Source organism: Sinocyclocheilus anshuiensis, unplaced genomic scaffold (genome assembly GCF_001515605.1).
Source record: "Sinocyclocheilus anshuiensis isolate Anshui unplaced genomic scaffold, SAMN03320099.WGS_v1.1 scaffold914, whole genome shotgun sequence".
Lineage (NCBI taxonomy): Eukaryota > Metazoa > Chordata > Actinopteri > Cypriniformes > Cyprinidae > Sinocyclocheilus > Sinocyclocheilus anshuiensis.
The window spans coordinates 2,303,323-2,320,104 of NW_015539870.1; the positions used below are offsets into that span (position 1 = coordinate 2,303,323).

The following is a 16,782-nucleotide window of genomic DNA, read 5'->3' on the forward strand; positions in this document are numbered from 1 at the left end:
GCAATAGCGCGCTCGACTGGGGGGATGTCCACATACCCTTGGGCCGCCCCACCGTCGAGGGTGGTGAGGACGGAGGAGGCACCAAGTCTGTTTCGGGCAGAAAAAGGTGCCTTCCAAGACTTAGTAACCTCCTCATGCACTTCCGGGAAGAATGGAACCGGAGGTGGCTGCCAACGCCCGGCCTGCGCCCCCCGGAACCAATCATCCAGCCTCGAGCGTTCGGGAGAAGAAGGAGGCCTCCAGTGCAGCCCGACACTCTCGGCGGCCCAGGAAAGCATAGCAGTCAGCTCTGGATCTGACTCGGGCAACGCCACTCTTCCTGACGGAGGCAGCGCAGCCGAATCCTCATCTCCAGAGCCTAGCTCGCCCTCCGATGCAGCGATCGACATCCTGTCATCTGCCTGCGGTCCGCACGAGATGCTGGGCCCCGCCCTGTCCGAGGAACCAGCAAACTCGTCCGGGAACCCCAGGCGGTGCGATGCGCTAGAGGAATGAGAGGCCCGCGGAGACGTACTCGACGGGGAAGCTCCCACCGTGATCCTCAGTTCTCCCTGACCATGAACCGAAGTAGCCCTCCGAAACCCGGAGGAGCTAGAACGGGGCATGGCAAGGGGGATACCCCCCCGTTTAATGAGGAAGCATCTAGACCGCAACACCACGATGGTCATGTTCCCACACTGAGAACATGACTCATCCATAAGCGCTGCTTCAGCGTGCTGCAAGCCCAAGCACGAGACACAGCGATCATGACCATCAGATGAAGCGAGGATGCGACCACATCCAGAAACGCACGAGCGGGAAGCCACCTTTAAAAAGACGCCCGTCGCTCGTGGAGCTCTTTTAGATATTTGCTCTTTTAGAAAAATGGAAACACTCTTTTAGAGAGAGCGCTGAAGCGCCCAGGGGAGGTCGCGGCGAGACCGCAGAATGGAAGCTGCAGCACGCCAAAGATGAGCAGCACTGAATGGCAACCCCCGCTGATGCACCGTAACACCAACGCTAGGCTGTTTCTTTGCAGACACTCGCGGAGATTCGTCCTAGTAGAAGGCTTGGCTCCGAAGCGAAAAACTGATGTGCGTTTGCACGCGCTCTCCTTTTATACCCGCGCTGCGGGGCGGGGTGCGCGTGGCGAAACACGCACGCCAACTGTCATTGACTTGTTTAGTTAACACTCTAAGGTGATTGGGCTCTCGGGCGAGATCCCAATTCGTCAGTCACGACTGACGTAACGTCGAACGTGACTGACTGAAAGGGAACCGCTTTTTTTCAAGACAAGTAAAACCTTTAAAAAAATCACAGTGGGGTATTACTAATGTATTTCATGTCATACAAAAAAATATGAAAATATCTTGAGATTGTGTTCATCACAGACCTTATTTCAGGCATATAACCCAAAACGCATTCAAAAAACCCATTGACTTCAGTAGTGTTAGAATGCAACTTGTTTCCGGGTTTTCGTCAATAAGACAAGGAATGCATATTAATATAATATGATAAATATAATATAATCAATATTGGCTTCAAATAAAGAAAAAGGTAAAACTTTACAATAAGGTTCATTAGTTAACAGTAGTTAACTGTATTAGTTAACATGAACTAAGCATGAACTATACTTCTACAGTATTTATTGATCTTAGTTAATGTTAATTTCAACATTTACTAATGCATTATTAAAATCAAAAGTTGTGCTTGTTAACATTCATTAATGCACTGTGAACTAACATGAACAAACAATGAATAACTGTATTTTCATTAACTAACATTAACAAAGATTACGAAATACTGTAACAAATGTACTGTTCATGGTTTGTTAATGTTAGTTAATACATTAGTTAATGTTAACAAATGACACCTTAATGTAAAGTGTTACCAAAAAAATAATTAAATTGTACACCACTTATAAGCAACAATTAAGGTTACAAGATCAACAATATGTTGATGATATGAAACATATATCAAACTAACAAAAGTCCAGATTTATCCGTCTAACTGAATGAAGCTACAACTACTGTAGTACAAGTTACGCCATCCCATGATTCCTGCATTGAACTAGGACTCTCATAATGGAGTGGCTGTTGAAGAAAGCCGTGGGCCAAAAGGTCGCTGGTTCAAATCCCACTTAAGGCCCTCACTGACATATCCCGTCTGTCAGGGGCTCGCGCTCTAATAAAGTCTGTTTAATTTGAAGGAGATGAAATGGGAAGGCTGCTGGAAACTCATCTGAGATGTTCGCACTCCCCGTCCCGTGAGGGGTCCTTCACTGTGGGTCTTACACGTGTTTATGACTAAATCCACATCAGATCCATGTCTTGGCATGCGACGTCAGTGTTTCTGTGGCATTCACACTAGGCGCAATACAGCAGAGTGACTAATGAGCGAAATTTGTGTATTGTATTGGGTTGCTAAGCAACTCTTGATTTTCCATTGAATCACTGAGCTACACCATGGTAGGAGACTACTGGAATACATCTCAGTTTCGTTTCAGACAGTCGCAATTTACTCCCTCCAGCAATGTCGAGACCTCTAATGTAGAACAGCTGACAGTAGTCAGAGATTCAATTAAACTATTACAATGACATTCCGCAAGTAGCTCTCGCTCCTTAGTTTTGAAGCACTGAGTTTGGCCCAGAATTCACAAGTGTGCCACAAACCGCCTGATACACACTGCACACAAACATGCCAAGAGCTGACTAAATTCACTTATACCAGTCTGACCAGTTGGCTTCTACACAATGGACTCTATGCACACTAAAATCTCAGTGCTACACGAGTTTCCGGTATTGTATTCACCCATAGCAAACTGTGGTAGTAGCACTCTTTCTGTCATATTTCTAATAACTGTCGATCACAACTAATTATAATAATAGCAACTATAGTAAATGTAACATTTTAGTACATTATATTAAAACATAAAATGTTAGTAAAGTTTTCTAAAACCTCTCAATATCTTTAGTGTGAAAGTGTATCATATCAATATTGCTTTGTCTTGTCGTAACTTCCTCAAGATTTTATTTTGTGCTTATTTTTTCCCATACACTTCACTGCAAGTTGCGGTGACCACTGAATGCCGCTAAATGCAGAAGCAATCATGTATAGAGTGCATTTATAGAAGTCCACATGTTTTTATGATTATAAGAAATAACCAGTTGCTAAATTTCCCTGCGGCTCTGGCATTCAGGAGAGAGAGTTTTGTTCGCCGATACTTGGTAGAAAGTAAAAGAGATATCCTTAAGCACACATTAATATTCCACTTTGTTTCAGAATTGCATTTGATTTCAGATTTGCTTGCCCCTAAATAATATGTAAAACAAATAAACCAACCATTGTTGGTCATGTTACAAATGGCTCAGATTAACCTCTTCCTGTTTAAGTCAATGGTTGTTGGCCACTGTTGTTGAAAGTTACTTTTAAAAGTAGTGCATTACATTGTGTTACTCCCTAAAAAAGTAACTAATTACGTTACTTAATAATTTTATGGAAAGTAATGTGTTATGTTACTTTTGCGTTACTTTTTCTCATCTGGCCTGGACTTGCTTGTTTGTTTTTAATATAAAAAGTTCTATTTTTGGCAAATGTAAAAGCCCTTTCACACCAAAAGTGAATAAGTCTCAGGCTGAGGGAAATGTAAATTCACGTCTGTACAGTCGAGGGCGCAGCTCAAACAAACCATGCAGCTGTGCTGCCATTCTGGATTGCATGAAGAATAGGACACAGGAGAAGAAAGTTCAACATTCTTCAGCAATAAAAAAGAATGAAACAAATGTTATCTAAAGTCATTTTTGTTTATTAGTATGGTTGAACGGGCTCATCGAAGGTCAGCAGCAAAGACATTGGTTAAAAAAACTGGGATTAAAGGGTCATGAAACCCTAGACTACTTTTTCTGAGATTTTAGCAGAGGTGTTTGTGTTTGTCACGCCCGGTTGCCTGCACCACTGTGAGGCTTTAGAGGGCGTTCCTGTTTTGTGTTCCTGCCTGTTCTGGTCATGGACTCCATTTCCCATCATGCTTTGTTTTCATTAGTGTCTACCTGGTTCAGCTGTGTTCCATTTCCTGTTTGGTCCTGTGTTTGTGTATATTAAGCCCTGGTCTGCTATTGTCGGTGTGAGTTGTTGATAAGTGTTACCTCCTTGTGGTTCCATCATGTATTTTGGATGCTTATTTCTGTGGATTATCATTAAAGGATCTTGAACTGCATTTGGACCTGCTGCCTGTTGCCTACTTGTGTTCTTTCATAACAGTGTTGCACATCATAGAAGACAAGGTTAACATCCGATAATTTTAACAGTTGGAGAAAACTGGTTAATTTTAAGCTTTTTTGCGCTATTTTTATCTTCCGGGTTTAAAATCTGCATTGTGTTGACGTCACAATTTGTGACGTGGCAATGGACTATAGTACATCGATGACGCTCGGTGTCTATTAAATTATTCATGAGACTGCGTGTTCTTATCCTATGAGAAGAGGCTTCGCTTAATTATTCACAACAGCATGTGCTGATTTGCTATGACAGACGCTTCAGACTGTGAGATGACATCGCGCATGTTAACTGAGAGAAACGTTGATGGATGGAAGAAGAGTGTTTGTTTTTGCTTTGTAATAAGAGTTCGGCACAAACGCGATTCATTCTCTTGGTGAGCATAACCGTTTTTACAGCTCTGTGACACAACCCGTCAAAAGGCTTATATAAACGCCACAGAATAAGCCTTAAAAGTTCTTAGAGGTGCAACAGCGCGTTCATATGTTTTCGATGCAGAGTGCAAATGGCTGTGCATTTATTTGTGTTTGAGGAGGGGAGACAGAGAGGGTTTTATTTGTTGAAGAGGGGAGACAGACAAACAACACACACAGCTTCGCGTTCAGACAGTTTCATTTCGCTCCCATCGAGTAAAAAAAAAAAAAAAAATTGTGTTTATTTAACACAAATAAATATTTGTGTTATTTAACATTTAATTATTACAGGTTTGTGTCATGTTCTGAGTTTGTATTTCACAGTTTTTATTCATTTTGAGAAATACTGAATTAGTTTTTTTGCAAGTGAGTAATAAATGCATGTTCACATTTAGTCTAGATATACAGTAAGCATCATGTTCACACAGTGCACACAACACCCGTGCATTTACTCCCGATTTCTCTTAACATGGGTACTGGAGAGCTGTCAGTCAATAAAAGGGAAAACAAAGTAACTGGCGTTACTTATTTGAAAAAGTACATAAAAAAGTAATGTGTAAAAAGTAACCTGATTACGTAACTCACGTTACTTGTAATGCATTACTCCCAACACTGTTCTTCACTAGAATAGGTCACAAAGTGGACAAGACTTTATGTCTGTAGACAAATGGGTTGAATATATTGTTCTTTATACAATTTTGGACCAGTTACCAAAGTCTAACTTAATTGACTCCTTGTGGCAAAGTGGCTTTAAATATATTAACCTTGCTTTTTATTCATACATGTTCTTCACTAATACTGTTGTCTTTAAAATACAGTAAATTTTGTATTGTATAGTAACTTAGATTGTTTTTTGTGCTTTAAGTGGCACTAGAACTGTGTAATTTGATAATTTTAGAAAAATATGAATTATTTTCAAAAAATAATTATTACAATTATTTATTTCAGTCTTTGTTTGCATTGTCAGTTTTAACTATGTAATAATTTATATTCTTCTAATTGATTTTCACGATTTATAATTGAAAGTCTCGGTGTGAGGCACTGGTAAAACAAATCTATGGTTAAAAGTCAATTGCAAAGTAGTAAAATAAATGTTGAAGGCTTAGTGAAATGTTTTGACCTTATAAGAAAAAAAAGAAAAAGTTTAAATAAAATCAACAGCAGGTCCCAGAGGATGAAGTATCTGCTTGTAAAGTTATGAGTATCCATATTGGTTATCGTCAGTTATTATTATTATTATTTTTTTTTTTTTTTAAACATTGCCATCATCTAACAAGCATTAATTGAATCTTTAAAGGCACTAATAATTTATAATTTTTTCAGTCACTCTTCTTTTTAAGGTCTCACTATTTCCTAACTATTAACTGTGACTTTTGCCTCAAACTCCTAATTACTGCTTATTAATAGTTAGTATGGGATAGGATTAAGGGATCTAAAATATGGTCATGCAGAAGAAGGCATTAATATGTGCCTTATACATGGGTCAAAGACGTTAAGATGTCCACATCAAAAGAAATGTACAAAAGTGATTTTATGTCCATAGAAAGCACATTACATGTAAGTGTAGTGTCTACTTTTAAGGTTTCAAATAAGTTTTTTGAGAATAAAATGTCAAAATATGGTTGAAATAATGTTACATTATCATTCAGACAATTCAAACAACATGCTTATTCTGACGTGTACATATTAAAATATATAAAAGAATAAGAGAGCATATTTAAAACACAATACAATTTAATGAGTAAAAAATTCTTACTGACAAATGGGCAAAACCTAGGATAGTGGCAAGTTTAAAAAATGTAAAATTACCAAATAATTAGTATTTGGGGTGAAAGTAATTAGTCTTTTAATGTGTCATAAATTGATTTTTGTTGTAAATATGCCTGACAAGATTGTTACACTGAATGACATTTTAGTGGGTCTCTTCTGTAAATCAGGGAAAAATGTATGATATTTATTTTTTGCTCAGAAAAACAAAACTTATCGTTTTATGCTTAAACCCTTTTTCGTCTTTGACCCACATACCAAAAAACAGCCAATATGCTAATAATATGCATGCTAGTTAATAGTGAGAATTGCTCCTTAAAAAAGCATTACCTTTCTTTCATATTGTACATTATTATGTACTTCATAAAATTCAGTGGTACCATTTAAAACAACTGATTTTATTTGATTAATTTAGAAAAATATGGAATGTTAAAATCAACTGATTTATTAACAGCTTTTCAGTCGTAATATCTCTGCATCCCTAGTTCTGACGTAGGTATTAGAGGCTGTACTAAAGGCTCGCTGTGTGTTTTTACAGTGCTCTGCTCAGTGTGGACTAGGGCAGCAGATGCGGATGGTTCAGTGTCTGTCGTATACAGGACAGCCCTCCACCGAATGTCCAGAGTCACTACGGCCCAACACCATGCAGCAGTGTGAAAGCAAGTGTGACGCTACACCCATCTCCGGTGGCGACGGTAAGTCAGTCACCCTTCCTCTAATCCCGTGAAAGAGCGGCGATGGCTTATGAGCGTTTCGTACGAGCTGCAACTGGCTTTGATCACAGTGTTGACATTTACAAAGTTTGTGGCCTCTGCATTCAATTTTGAATCAACAAAGGATTATATTGTTCTGTTCTTGCCCGTTATTAAATACTTCAGTTTGGAAATGAGACGGGGCAATCCTGGATTCAATAAAAGTTCCATGACCCTTGCGAGATGGATCCCTATTCAGATTCCTTCACCGGGGAAGCAGCGTCTCCTAATGGACCCTAATAGGATTAGTTGTGTCCTAATCAACAGCAGTGACAGAATGTCTACTTTCATTGTCTTTAGCCATGGCAGTTTAAAGACTCTAATAAGGAAGCCATTAATTGAGGTTGGGCCAGTTAGCACCATCAGCACACTGCCATACTAATGCAGTTGGCCGTCTGCCCACACTGTGAATCAGGTCGCTCTCTTTTTACGCTTAGATGCTATAATTACCATAAGAGGCTTGTGTCCAGGCCCTGAGTCATGGCCTCTTTTGAAGGAGGACTTAAGAGTTTTGGCTTTGACACAAAGGAAGTCTATTAGATTTATAGTGCTGCAGGGTCATGCGAGATTCTGTCCCTGTCCTACAGAATCCCCCTTGGACCCGAAAATAACTTTTAATTGGTACTCTATTCAGGGTACCCACAGAATCGCTGTTTTGACGTTTCATGTAAATGTAAATACGACGTTTAAAATCTTTTGACTGTTTGAGAGATACGGGCACATATTTGTGATGATTTTCCCAATGCCATAGTGTCACATTTGTGATTTTAGAACAGTTAGTGGCGTGACCATCAAGCTGCTAGGTTCAATTCAGATTTCGCATCTACCCAGAGAAATATGATGCTACTGGCTAACCGACTGTCCTTCATTTTCACACAATTGATGTTCTCAAGCATAATGTTTATTTAATGTTACAGGTTCAACCACACACGATCACAGAAGTACTACAGTAAAAGTTTACTGTTCATGCACAAACACTAATGTCTATGGAAGCCCGTTTCCACCACTGAATAAAGAATAAATAAAAAAGGTTATTGCGACTTTTTATCTCACAATTCTGACATTTTTTTTCACAGAATTGTGAGATATAAACGCACAATTGCGAGTGATAAAGTCAGAATTGCGAGATATAAAATCACAATTGCGTGATATAAACTCACAATTCTGAATTTTTCTCAGAATTGCGTGATATAAACACAATTGCGAGTGATGAAGTCAGAATTGCGAGATATAAAGTCACAATTGCGTGATATAAACTCACAATTCTGACTTTTTTTTCTCAGAATTGCGTGATATAAACACAATTGCGAGTGATAAAGTCAGAATTGCGAGATATAAAGTCACAATTGGGAGATAAAACCTCGAAAAGATATAAACTCGCAATTCTGACTTTTTTTCTCCACGCAAAAATTTTGTCCAATTTTGAGGGGGGGAAAAGACTGATATGTTCTCAGAATTGCGAGTTTATATCTCACAATTGTGAGTTTATATCATGCAATTCTGACTTTATTTCTCAGAATTGCGAGTTTATATCTCACAATTATGAGGAAAAAAGTCAGAATTGCGAGTTTGTATCATACAATTATGAGAAAAAAAGTCAGAATTGTGAGATATAAAGTCGCAATTACCTTTTTTATGTTTTATTCAGTGGTGGAAACGGGCTTCCATAAATGTCAGCAAAATAATTCAATGTGTGCATCCATGTCCGTTTACAATAAAGATGTGCTTCATGTGCTTTAAAAACTTGCAAGCTAACCTGTTAGCCTACTAGCTTTGAATAGTGTGGGCAGTTTTACCCTAAATGATTAGCTTACCATACTGTGATACATTTTTAAAGCAACCTATGGGGGTCCTATAGTGATAGAATCTTACACAACAAAAATTAAAAGTGGAAATTTGTCATGTTGCATCTGATTAGGACAACATGTAACAAGGTCAGAATAGACAGGAAGTAAACATTAGCACAGGCCAGATTGTTAAACATTCAAGCATGACAGGACAGTGAGATTTATATGGGCCGCTAATTTTCATCCATGCTGTGAAGATGACAAATTCTTTCCATTGGTGCTCCCTTTCACTAGCACATGCACTGCACTGATTACCACCTAGATTCACACAGACATCTGAAATATGACTCGCATTCTAAGAACCCAAAAGGTTGTCCTCAGTGGAAATGCAAATATGCTTTTCATTAAAAATAATGAGGGATATGAAGTGAAATGAAAAATGAAATTAGTAAAACGTTCTTCCATGCAGTCGATATAGAAACTCAAAGACTAGTTTCGAAATGTTAGTTTGTCTGTAGTTTCATTACTTTAAATTATAAAAAGCTTGTTCAGTTTCAAAGTAGCTGGTCTTTATTGCTTTGAAGAGCTCATCAGAGATTTGAGATAGAGAGTTGGGTCCAGTTGTAGGTCCAGCAGCCTCTGGGAGCTGTATCAAAGTCCTGAGTCATTGTTCCACACAGACTTGCCTGTCATATAAGGAGACCGTTCACCCAAAATTAAAAGTCTGTCATTATTTACTTGCCTTCACGTCATTCTAAACTCATTTGGCTTTTTTTTCTTCACACAAATCTATCTTAGAAAACAGTGCATATTTTTATGATACCTTTATCCTGATTTTGGAGCTTTGACAGCCCCAACTCCAATCAATCTTGTGTGTTAAACTACTGCAAAAAGTCAAACAGGTTTGGAATGACATGAGGGTGAGTAAATGATGACAGACTTTTCATTTTAGGGTGAACTATCTCTTTAACAAGACTTCAAGTTTCCTCTTTGTGGTTCCCCAGCATCAACCACTTACTCACTCCTCCACGTATCCTTTCTCATTCCACCTTTTTTTCCTCTTCCCCTAGAGTGCAAAGACGTAAATAAGGTGGCATATTGCCCATTGGTGCTGAAGTTCAAGTTCTGCAGCCGTGCTTACTTCAGGCAGATGTGCTGCAAGACGTGCCAAGGACACTGACCCCGCGGAGAGAAACAGAGACAACAAGGAAAGAGAGAGAAAACTGGCAGAGAGAAAAGTCAATGCTGGGCACAGAGAAGGAAGCCTCTCTTTCGCTAATCAACAAACACACACACACAACTGCTTTTAGCCCTGTGGAACCCAAACCACTGCTCAGCACTGCGCTGACACGTTTTATTTTCACTTCTGTGAAGTGGGAATGTATAAAATGATCATTATTGTTGTTATTTTTATAATAATAATAATAATTGCTCTTGGTTATTATTATCAATGTCTTTCTGTTGTTATAGTCCAAAGTGCTGGACACAACACTCACAGAAGTAGCACGGCAGAGGTTTACTTCAAGGTGCCCACCTAAGGGAGTTTGGGACATTGGTATATCCCTGGGTCTTGCATACACACTCCTAACATGGTTCTGTTGGCAACGCTGCATTCAGGGGCATTCAAACCATTAACGTTTGATCACACTGGCAGCAATCAGATAGATTGGAAGTCATTAGTTTTCAATAAGAGTTGGCAATTTCAGGCAACATGACCATCAGAGACTGTTGGTGGCGTGACAAAGTACCGCAACCAACAACGAGCGTGCAGACACTGCCATTCACATGATCCAGCATCTGATAAATGTGTATACAGCAGCCCAAAAGGAACCCTTCCAAGCAATGGATAGTACTGAGACTGCAATGTGAATGCCCCTTTAGGGTTAAAAATAAATAAAAATCCAAATTTTCCACCCAAATGATACTTTTCGCTTCTAAAAACAAAGAAGTATAGATCGGGGGTAACCAGTCCTGCTCCTGGAGAGCTACCTTCCAGCAGACTTCAACCTGCTCCAACAGACCTGCCTGTTATTTTAACTAAACTCTGCAGGATGGAAGCTCTCCATGAGCAGGTGGTATAGACTGAATTGTCTTTTGATTGGAAGTTTAGACCAGGAATGTCCAATCCTGCTCCTGTAAGGGTCAGTATCCTACAGAGTTTAGCAGCAATCTGGCATAGGAGCTGAACTCTGGCTGTGCTCCACTTCGATTTTAGTCGAACATTCGCAAACTTCCCTAAGCACTTCCCCTCTGCCACTGCCATATTGAAGTGCATTCCACTTTGTGAAGTTGACAAGGGAAGTTTATATAGACCAGGGGGGTCCAATCCTGCTCCTGGAGGGCCACTGTCCTGCAGATTTCAGCTCCAACCCCAATTAAACACACCTGAACCAGCTAATCAAGGTCTTAATAGGCATACTAGAAACTTCCTGGCAGGTGTGCTGTCCTGGACCGAGTTTGGACGTCCCTGATATAGACCCTCGACCCCTCGATTTTTACTGAGGGTGTGAGTCTACTTCATACGTACACTTCGGTAGCTTCATATACCACAATGCAACATGATTGTGACGTCACTGCAGATAGTTTAATTTACCCCCACCCCAAACAACTCTATGATATAATAATTATTTTTATTACAGCCAAAACATACCTGTATACATATAGAATGCTGCTTAAAACAAATTTGTAAAGGAAAAAAATGTAAATAATAAATCAACTCCATAGCGGATTCCAACTGAGGATTCCACCAGTTGTGGGGACTCGTGCAACATAATCAATGACGTACACTTGATTCAATGAGATGAAGGGAAGTTAGTGAGGGAAGGGCATAAAAAACAAAGTTGTAGGGCCATTGTAAGACAGTGGCACTCCAGGAGCAGGATTAGACACCCCTGGTATAGACAGTTAGCCAATATTATTCAGCTTGAATAGTTTATTTTTGTGGTTAGATGGAGGCTGTATTAGATATGCATGTGGTTTAATTGAAATCTGTAACTTGGAACTTCTATGTACATTTATTCACTTGGCAGACACTTTTATCCAGAGTGACTTACATTACATTCATTGTTTCAACCCTTGACCTTGGCATGGCTCGAGCCAGGCTCTACCAGTTGAGGAACTTTTAAACTTGACAGCCCTAGTTATATAATTACTTTCAAAAGTAAGATGCCAGGGCCAAAGACAAACAGGGTAGTGTGATTGGGTGCTATGGTGCTGAATTTGTGCAGAAGAAATCTCAATTAGAGCTTCAGAGTCCAGATGTTCAGTTGAGTTAGCCACCTGTTTTACTGAGCTGAATCATATGGCCACAGGCCAAAGAATCACACCATTGTCTGACACTCAAACAAGGCCTGAAAATTAGATCAGTTCCAAAGGGACATTTCTACTATTGTGTCTCTAGAATTATTGTGGACACCCAAGAGACATTAATTGCGATTCTGACGTGATTCTGCTTTATGGATCCATATTCTGCTTTAAATTCTGGGGTTCTGACATCTATGCGTCTGTTCCGGGGACCGGCGTGTGCAATAATTTTCACATAAAATGCGTGCTGCAGCCACACTCCGCCACATTATCAGCAGAATACACAGACATTTCAACAGTACAGGGATCACTTGCTTGGAGATCTCCAGGTCTGTGATGCTGATGCATTAGTAAAGTTAAGTAAAGGGCCAGTGCCTGAGTAACCTGCCAGACCCCATAGATCCGGTCTGCCATCGACTACCTCCAAAACGCCCCCTCTTCCTCCTTTCCTGAGATCACAGTGCTTCCAGCCCACACTCTTAAACCCTCCACACTCAATGGTGCTTTTCGTTCCTCAGTGGAGGACTGTTTGTTCCACTGCACTTCTTCCGTTCATCTTTTGAGTGGGCGGCTCTTCTGGCCCCATGGTGCTATAAGACCTTGATGCATTCTGGGTATGCGGTCTGACAGAAAACCAAGAATACTTTAGCTCTGTTCCAAATCCTAGTGAGCTCCCTACCTAGACCACCTTTTTAAGGCATCATAGATGCGTTTCTGTTGCAAAGGTCGTTCCAAAAAGTAGACAAAAAGTAGACTCGTTCCTTTTTATGATATCGTTTTATTTGTATTTATTTTTTTTGTTGACAAATTCAAAGGTGGAATCACACTTTTGTAATCCCAGAAAGCAGTGCTCGATTGCAGACAAAGTGAAAAATGTGTGCTGCGCATTTTTATGCTATTGTGTCGTTAGCTTAGCCACATGCTACTGGAATCAATTGTGAGTCATGTTTACTGTGCACTTTACGAATGCTATTTGATGGGGTTGTTGTGCACATAGTGTTCCAAATCAGTAAATAGGTTCTATTCCAGTTACGATGCTGCTTTAGGCCTGAAATATATTCTACACAACCACAAATGCAAATTCTAGCTAAGCTCGATTTTACGAAATGTGTTGGACCACGTTGCATTCTTAGCATTGCCACAAGTGGTGCTATATTGCACATTAATGTAAAATATTGTCTTCTAGAGTCAGTCTCTTCAGGTCAACTACTGTCATGGTGGAGTAACAGAGAAAATCTCTTAAAGTTGATATGCTTATAGTTGAAAGGATGAGTTTGGTGAGGTTTGTTACTATCAGAGCAACTCAAGACCACATGTTAGCATACTTGCCTAAGCCATGTTTCTTGACATGAAAATTACATAGAAAAGCAGCTCACTGGGTTTTGGAACTGAGCTTTTTTCTCTTTCTTTCTGTCCTTTTACTTCACATTGGTTTAAGTTTGTCCATCAACTACATGTTGCATTGTTCCATCATCCATGAGTGACTTTACCCTGCTCTCTCTTAGCTAAGGAAACGAGACCTCAATTTTAGATCTCACCTTTGTTAAGGGACACAATAGATTATTGTTATTAAGGAGTTATGGGACATTTTTATGTTTTTAATCATACAACCATTCTACTTTTGCTGCTGCTACACTTTTGTAGCCACAAACACTATTAATCGATTATGTATTATGAAATGTTTATACTGGGATAATTCAACAGTGAACAATGAACAGCAGAACTGTAGGCCCAACATGCTGAGCATCCTGATATTGTGCTTTGTAAAATCCTAAGGCTTGAAGTACAAGTTTACTGGCTTTGGGACACCGACTCTCAATAAGAAACTGGTACTGATTGCTGTGAACTTTTGTCTTTGAATGTCACATTGTTTAACATGTACCTATAGAAGAGAGTTTTGAATTTTTGTGAATAGTTGCTTACATTTTATATGCAGTATTATTAATGTTGGTACACTGTTACTAATTTTTTTTTTTGTAAATTATATGCTAATTTATTGCTATTTGTCACTTGTTTTATGTATGTTTCACTGCATGCAAACTGAAATCTTGTCTAGTGAATACAATGCAGTGGAATAACACCCTTCACGATCTTGTTTTAGTCTTGGTAAAATGTGAGTTTGAATGTGTCTTATTTGCTACTAGAGTGCTCTTAAAACTACGTCAGAATGCTTTTGTGTGAGTCGGTGCGTTTGAGTGTGTGTATGTTGGTATGGTATTACTGCACTGTCTCTCGAGGACCAGTGCTCACAAAAATAATAATAATACAAATAAATAATGGTAAATAGTGTCAAAGGGTAAGGACAGAAATATTCCCATAGTAACTTTAACATTCTCAGTCCTTCGGCTTGTACCCTTGGTGAATCCAACATGTAATGGATCTTGAATAAAATGACTTTAAAAGGGTTGTGTTTGCTTAGATGTTCTTTCCTGTGGTCTCCCACAAATGGCTCAAGTGTATATCTAAATGAGTTTACTGCCTGAGAACAACGGGCTCTTTCATTAAAGGGATAGTTCACCCAAAAAGGACAATTCTGTCATCATTTACTCACCCTTGTGTCGTTCCAAACCTGAAAGACTTTTTCTTTCGTCGAACACACAAGAAGATATCGCTGAATGTCCAGAGAGTTCTAAATCTTAAAGATTTAAAAAAGTCAGGATACAGGTCTACTTTTGAATGGCTATGAATGGATAAAGACGCTTTTTGCCCACATAGTGTGTAATTTTGACACATATTGGCTAACGGGGCCATGCTAACAAGCCAAACATTGAGCCCCTGATGGAGATGGGCTTGATTATGTTCTTCGCAATGCTTCATGGAATTGGACTTTTGCTGCTGAACAATTTGCTGCAATTTCTGCTCCCAGCTACTGATCTGAATGGAATTATGGGTAGTGTAGTCCTTACTGGGGATTTGCCTATCAAGCACGACACTCTAGAAACATGTATCATCACTTATAACACAGCTTTTTGGAATACTTGTTTCTGATTGGTCAGTTGCAGCATGCAGTGGGCAGATATTATAATATAATATATAATATTCACTGTTGTCAGCAACGCTGTACATCAGGCAGATCACTTTGTGCCTCATACCAGCCAGCAGACTTGTTATCGCTTGTTTTATACAGTACAAATGCAATTATAGATGCCATATTAAATTTAACACAAATGAAAATGAGGCTGTAAGGGACAGACGTACAGCCTTCACAGTAGCATGCCCTATAAATGTCATAGATCACGTAATTTCACAACTCACAACTTTTCAAAACTGTTTTATGGAGTGTTTTTCAGAAAGATGATTCATCAGCTGAACAATCAGCATGTTGTTAATCAGCATGGCGTTAGCCTGACTAAAGTCTATGGACAAAATGAATGAATTTTTACTTCTCAAAAACCCACCAGTTGTGCTATTTGAACACCTATGTCCTACTTGGCGTGATGCGAATTCTAATGAATTGCAGAGTACAGATGTTAGCTGCTCTGTTTTGTCTAAAGCAACTGCTTTTGAATACCTGAAAGTCTGCTTGGGCTTCCGTCTCGTTTACTTGGAAAAAGAGACAGTGATCGAACCAGAGACTGAGAGAAGATTAAGAGCGTCTCAGCAACTGTCAGCTACAATTCGGCTGTTTACATGTCGACTCTCAGCATAGCCACAACAAAGACGAAGCAAGACAGCGGAGACACTTGCCAAGAAACAATTCCATTCTTTATCTCTTTGTAAACTTAAGAGACAGACTGAGATGTCAAGCGAAATAATGATATAGCATAACAAGGCAGCCCTATGTATGCATGGAAGCCAAAAAAAGGCTAAGTTGAAGCCATTAAGTTACAACCGCATAAATGAACGCCAACACATTTCTGTCGATGGCTACATGTTGTGAACAGCATTTGGTTTTGCGTCCCCAAGAGCCGAGAGTTCTCATTGTTAGCGTAATGGGGATGTGCATAAGGCAATGGTGATCAAAGACATGCTGATGGCAAGATTGCACTTGCATTTTGTACTTACCCAAAACAGATGTTTATCTTTGAAGGTTCTCAGAGAGGAACAAATTCAATTCAATTCAATTCAAGTTTATTTGTATAGCGCTTTTCACAATAAAAATCATTGCAAAGCAACTTTACGGACAACCACCTAGCAGTGCATTACAATAGTCCAGTCTAGAGGTCACGAATGCATGAACTAGCTTTTCTGCATCAGAAACAGAAACAAAGGCTTTGTTTACTTGGGAGTATGTGGCTGAGCATTTGCCTGAAAGTTCCTGACCTCAGGGGGTCTGGTTTAATGCTGTCCCAATGTGGTCCTACCCTAATGCAGACTAGCCAGTGATGTGGTCTTCTTCACTAAAGAGTGCAAAGGATGACAATTTCGATCTCAAAGACAAACCCAGCCTTCTGTATAACACTTAAAATATTTGCACATTGGAATTATAACAGATTGGGCAGAATAAACAAGATTTCGAGACAAATTTCAGTTCTGGCACATGTGTGGAAGACTATAATAATGACA

General features: G+C 39.4%; 1 protein-coding gene across 1 annotated transcript in view; it reads left to right on the forward strand.

The window, feature by feature from the left end:
* LOC107685101 (A disintegrin and metalloproteinase with thrombospondin motifs 6-like) overlaps nt 1-10,278 on the forward strand; it is a 95,696-nt gene extending 85,418 nt beyond the window's left edge. The window contains exons 23-24 of the mRNA XM_016481588.1: nt 6,973-7,129; nt 10,044-10,278. Of these exons, the coding sequence (XP_016337074.1) occupies nt 6,973-7,129; nt 10,044-10,153 (267 nt within the window). The 3' untranslated portion in view covers nt 10,154-10,278. The remainder of the gene's footprint in view (nt 1-6,972; nt 7,130-10,043) is intronic.
* Nucleotides 10,279-16,782: the final 6,504 nt, after the last annotated feature.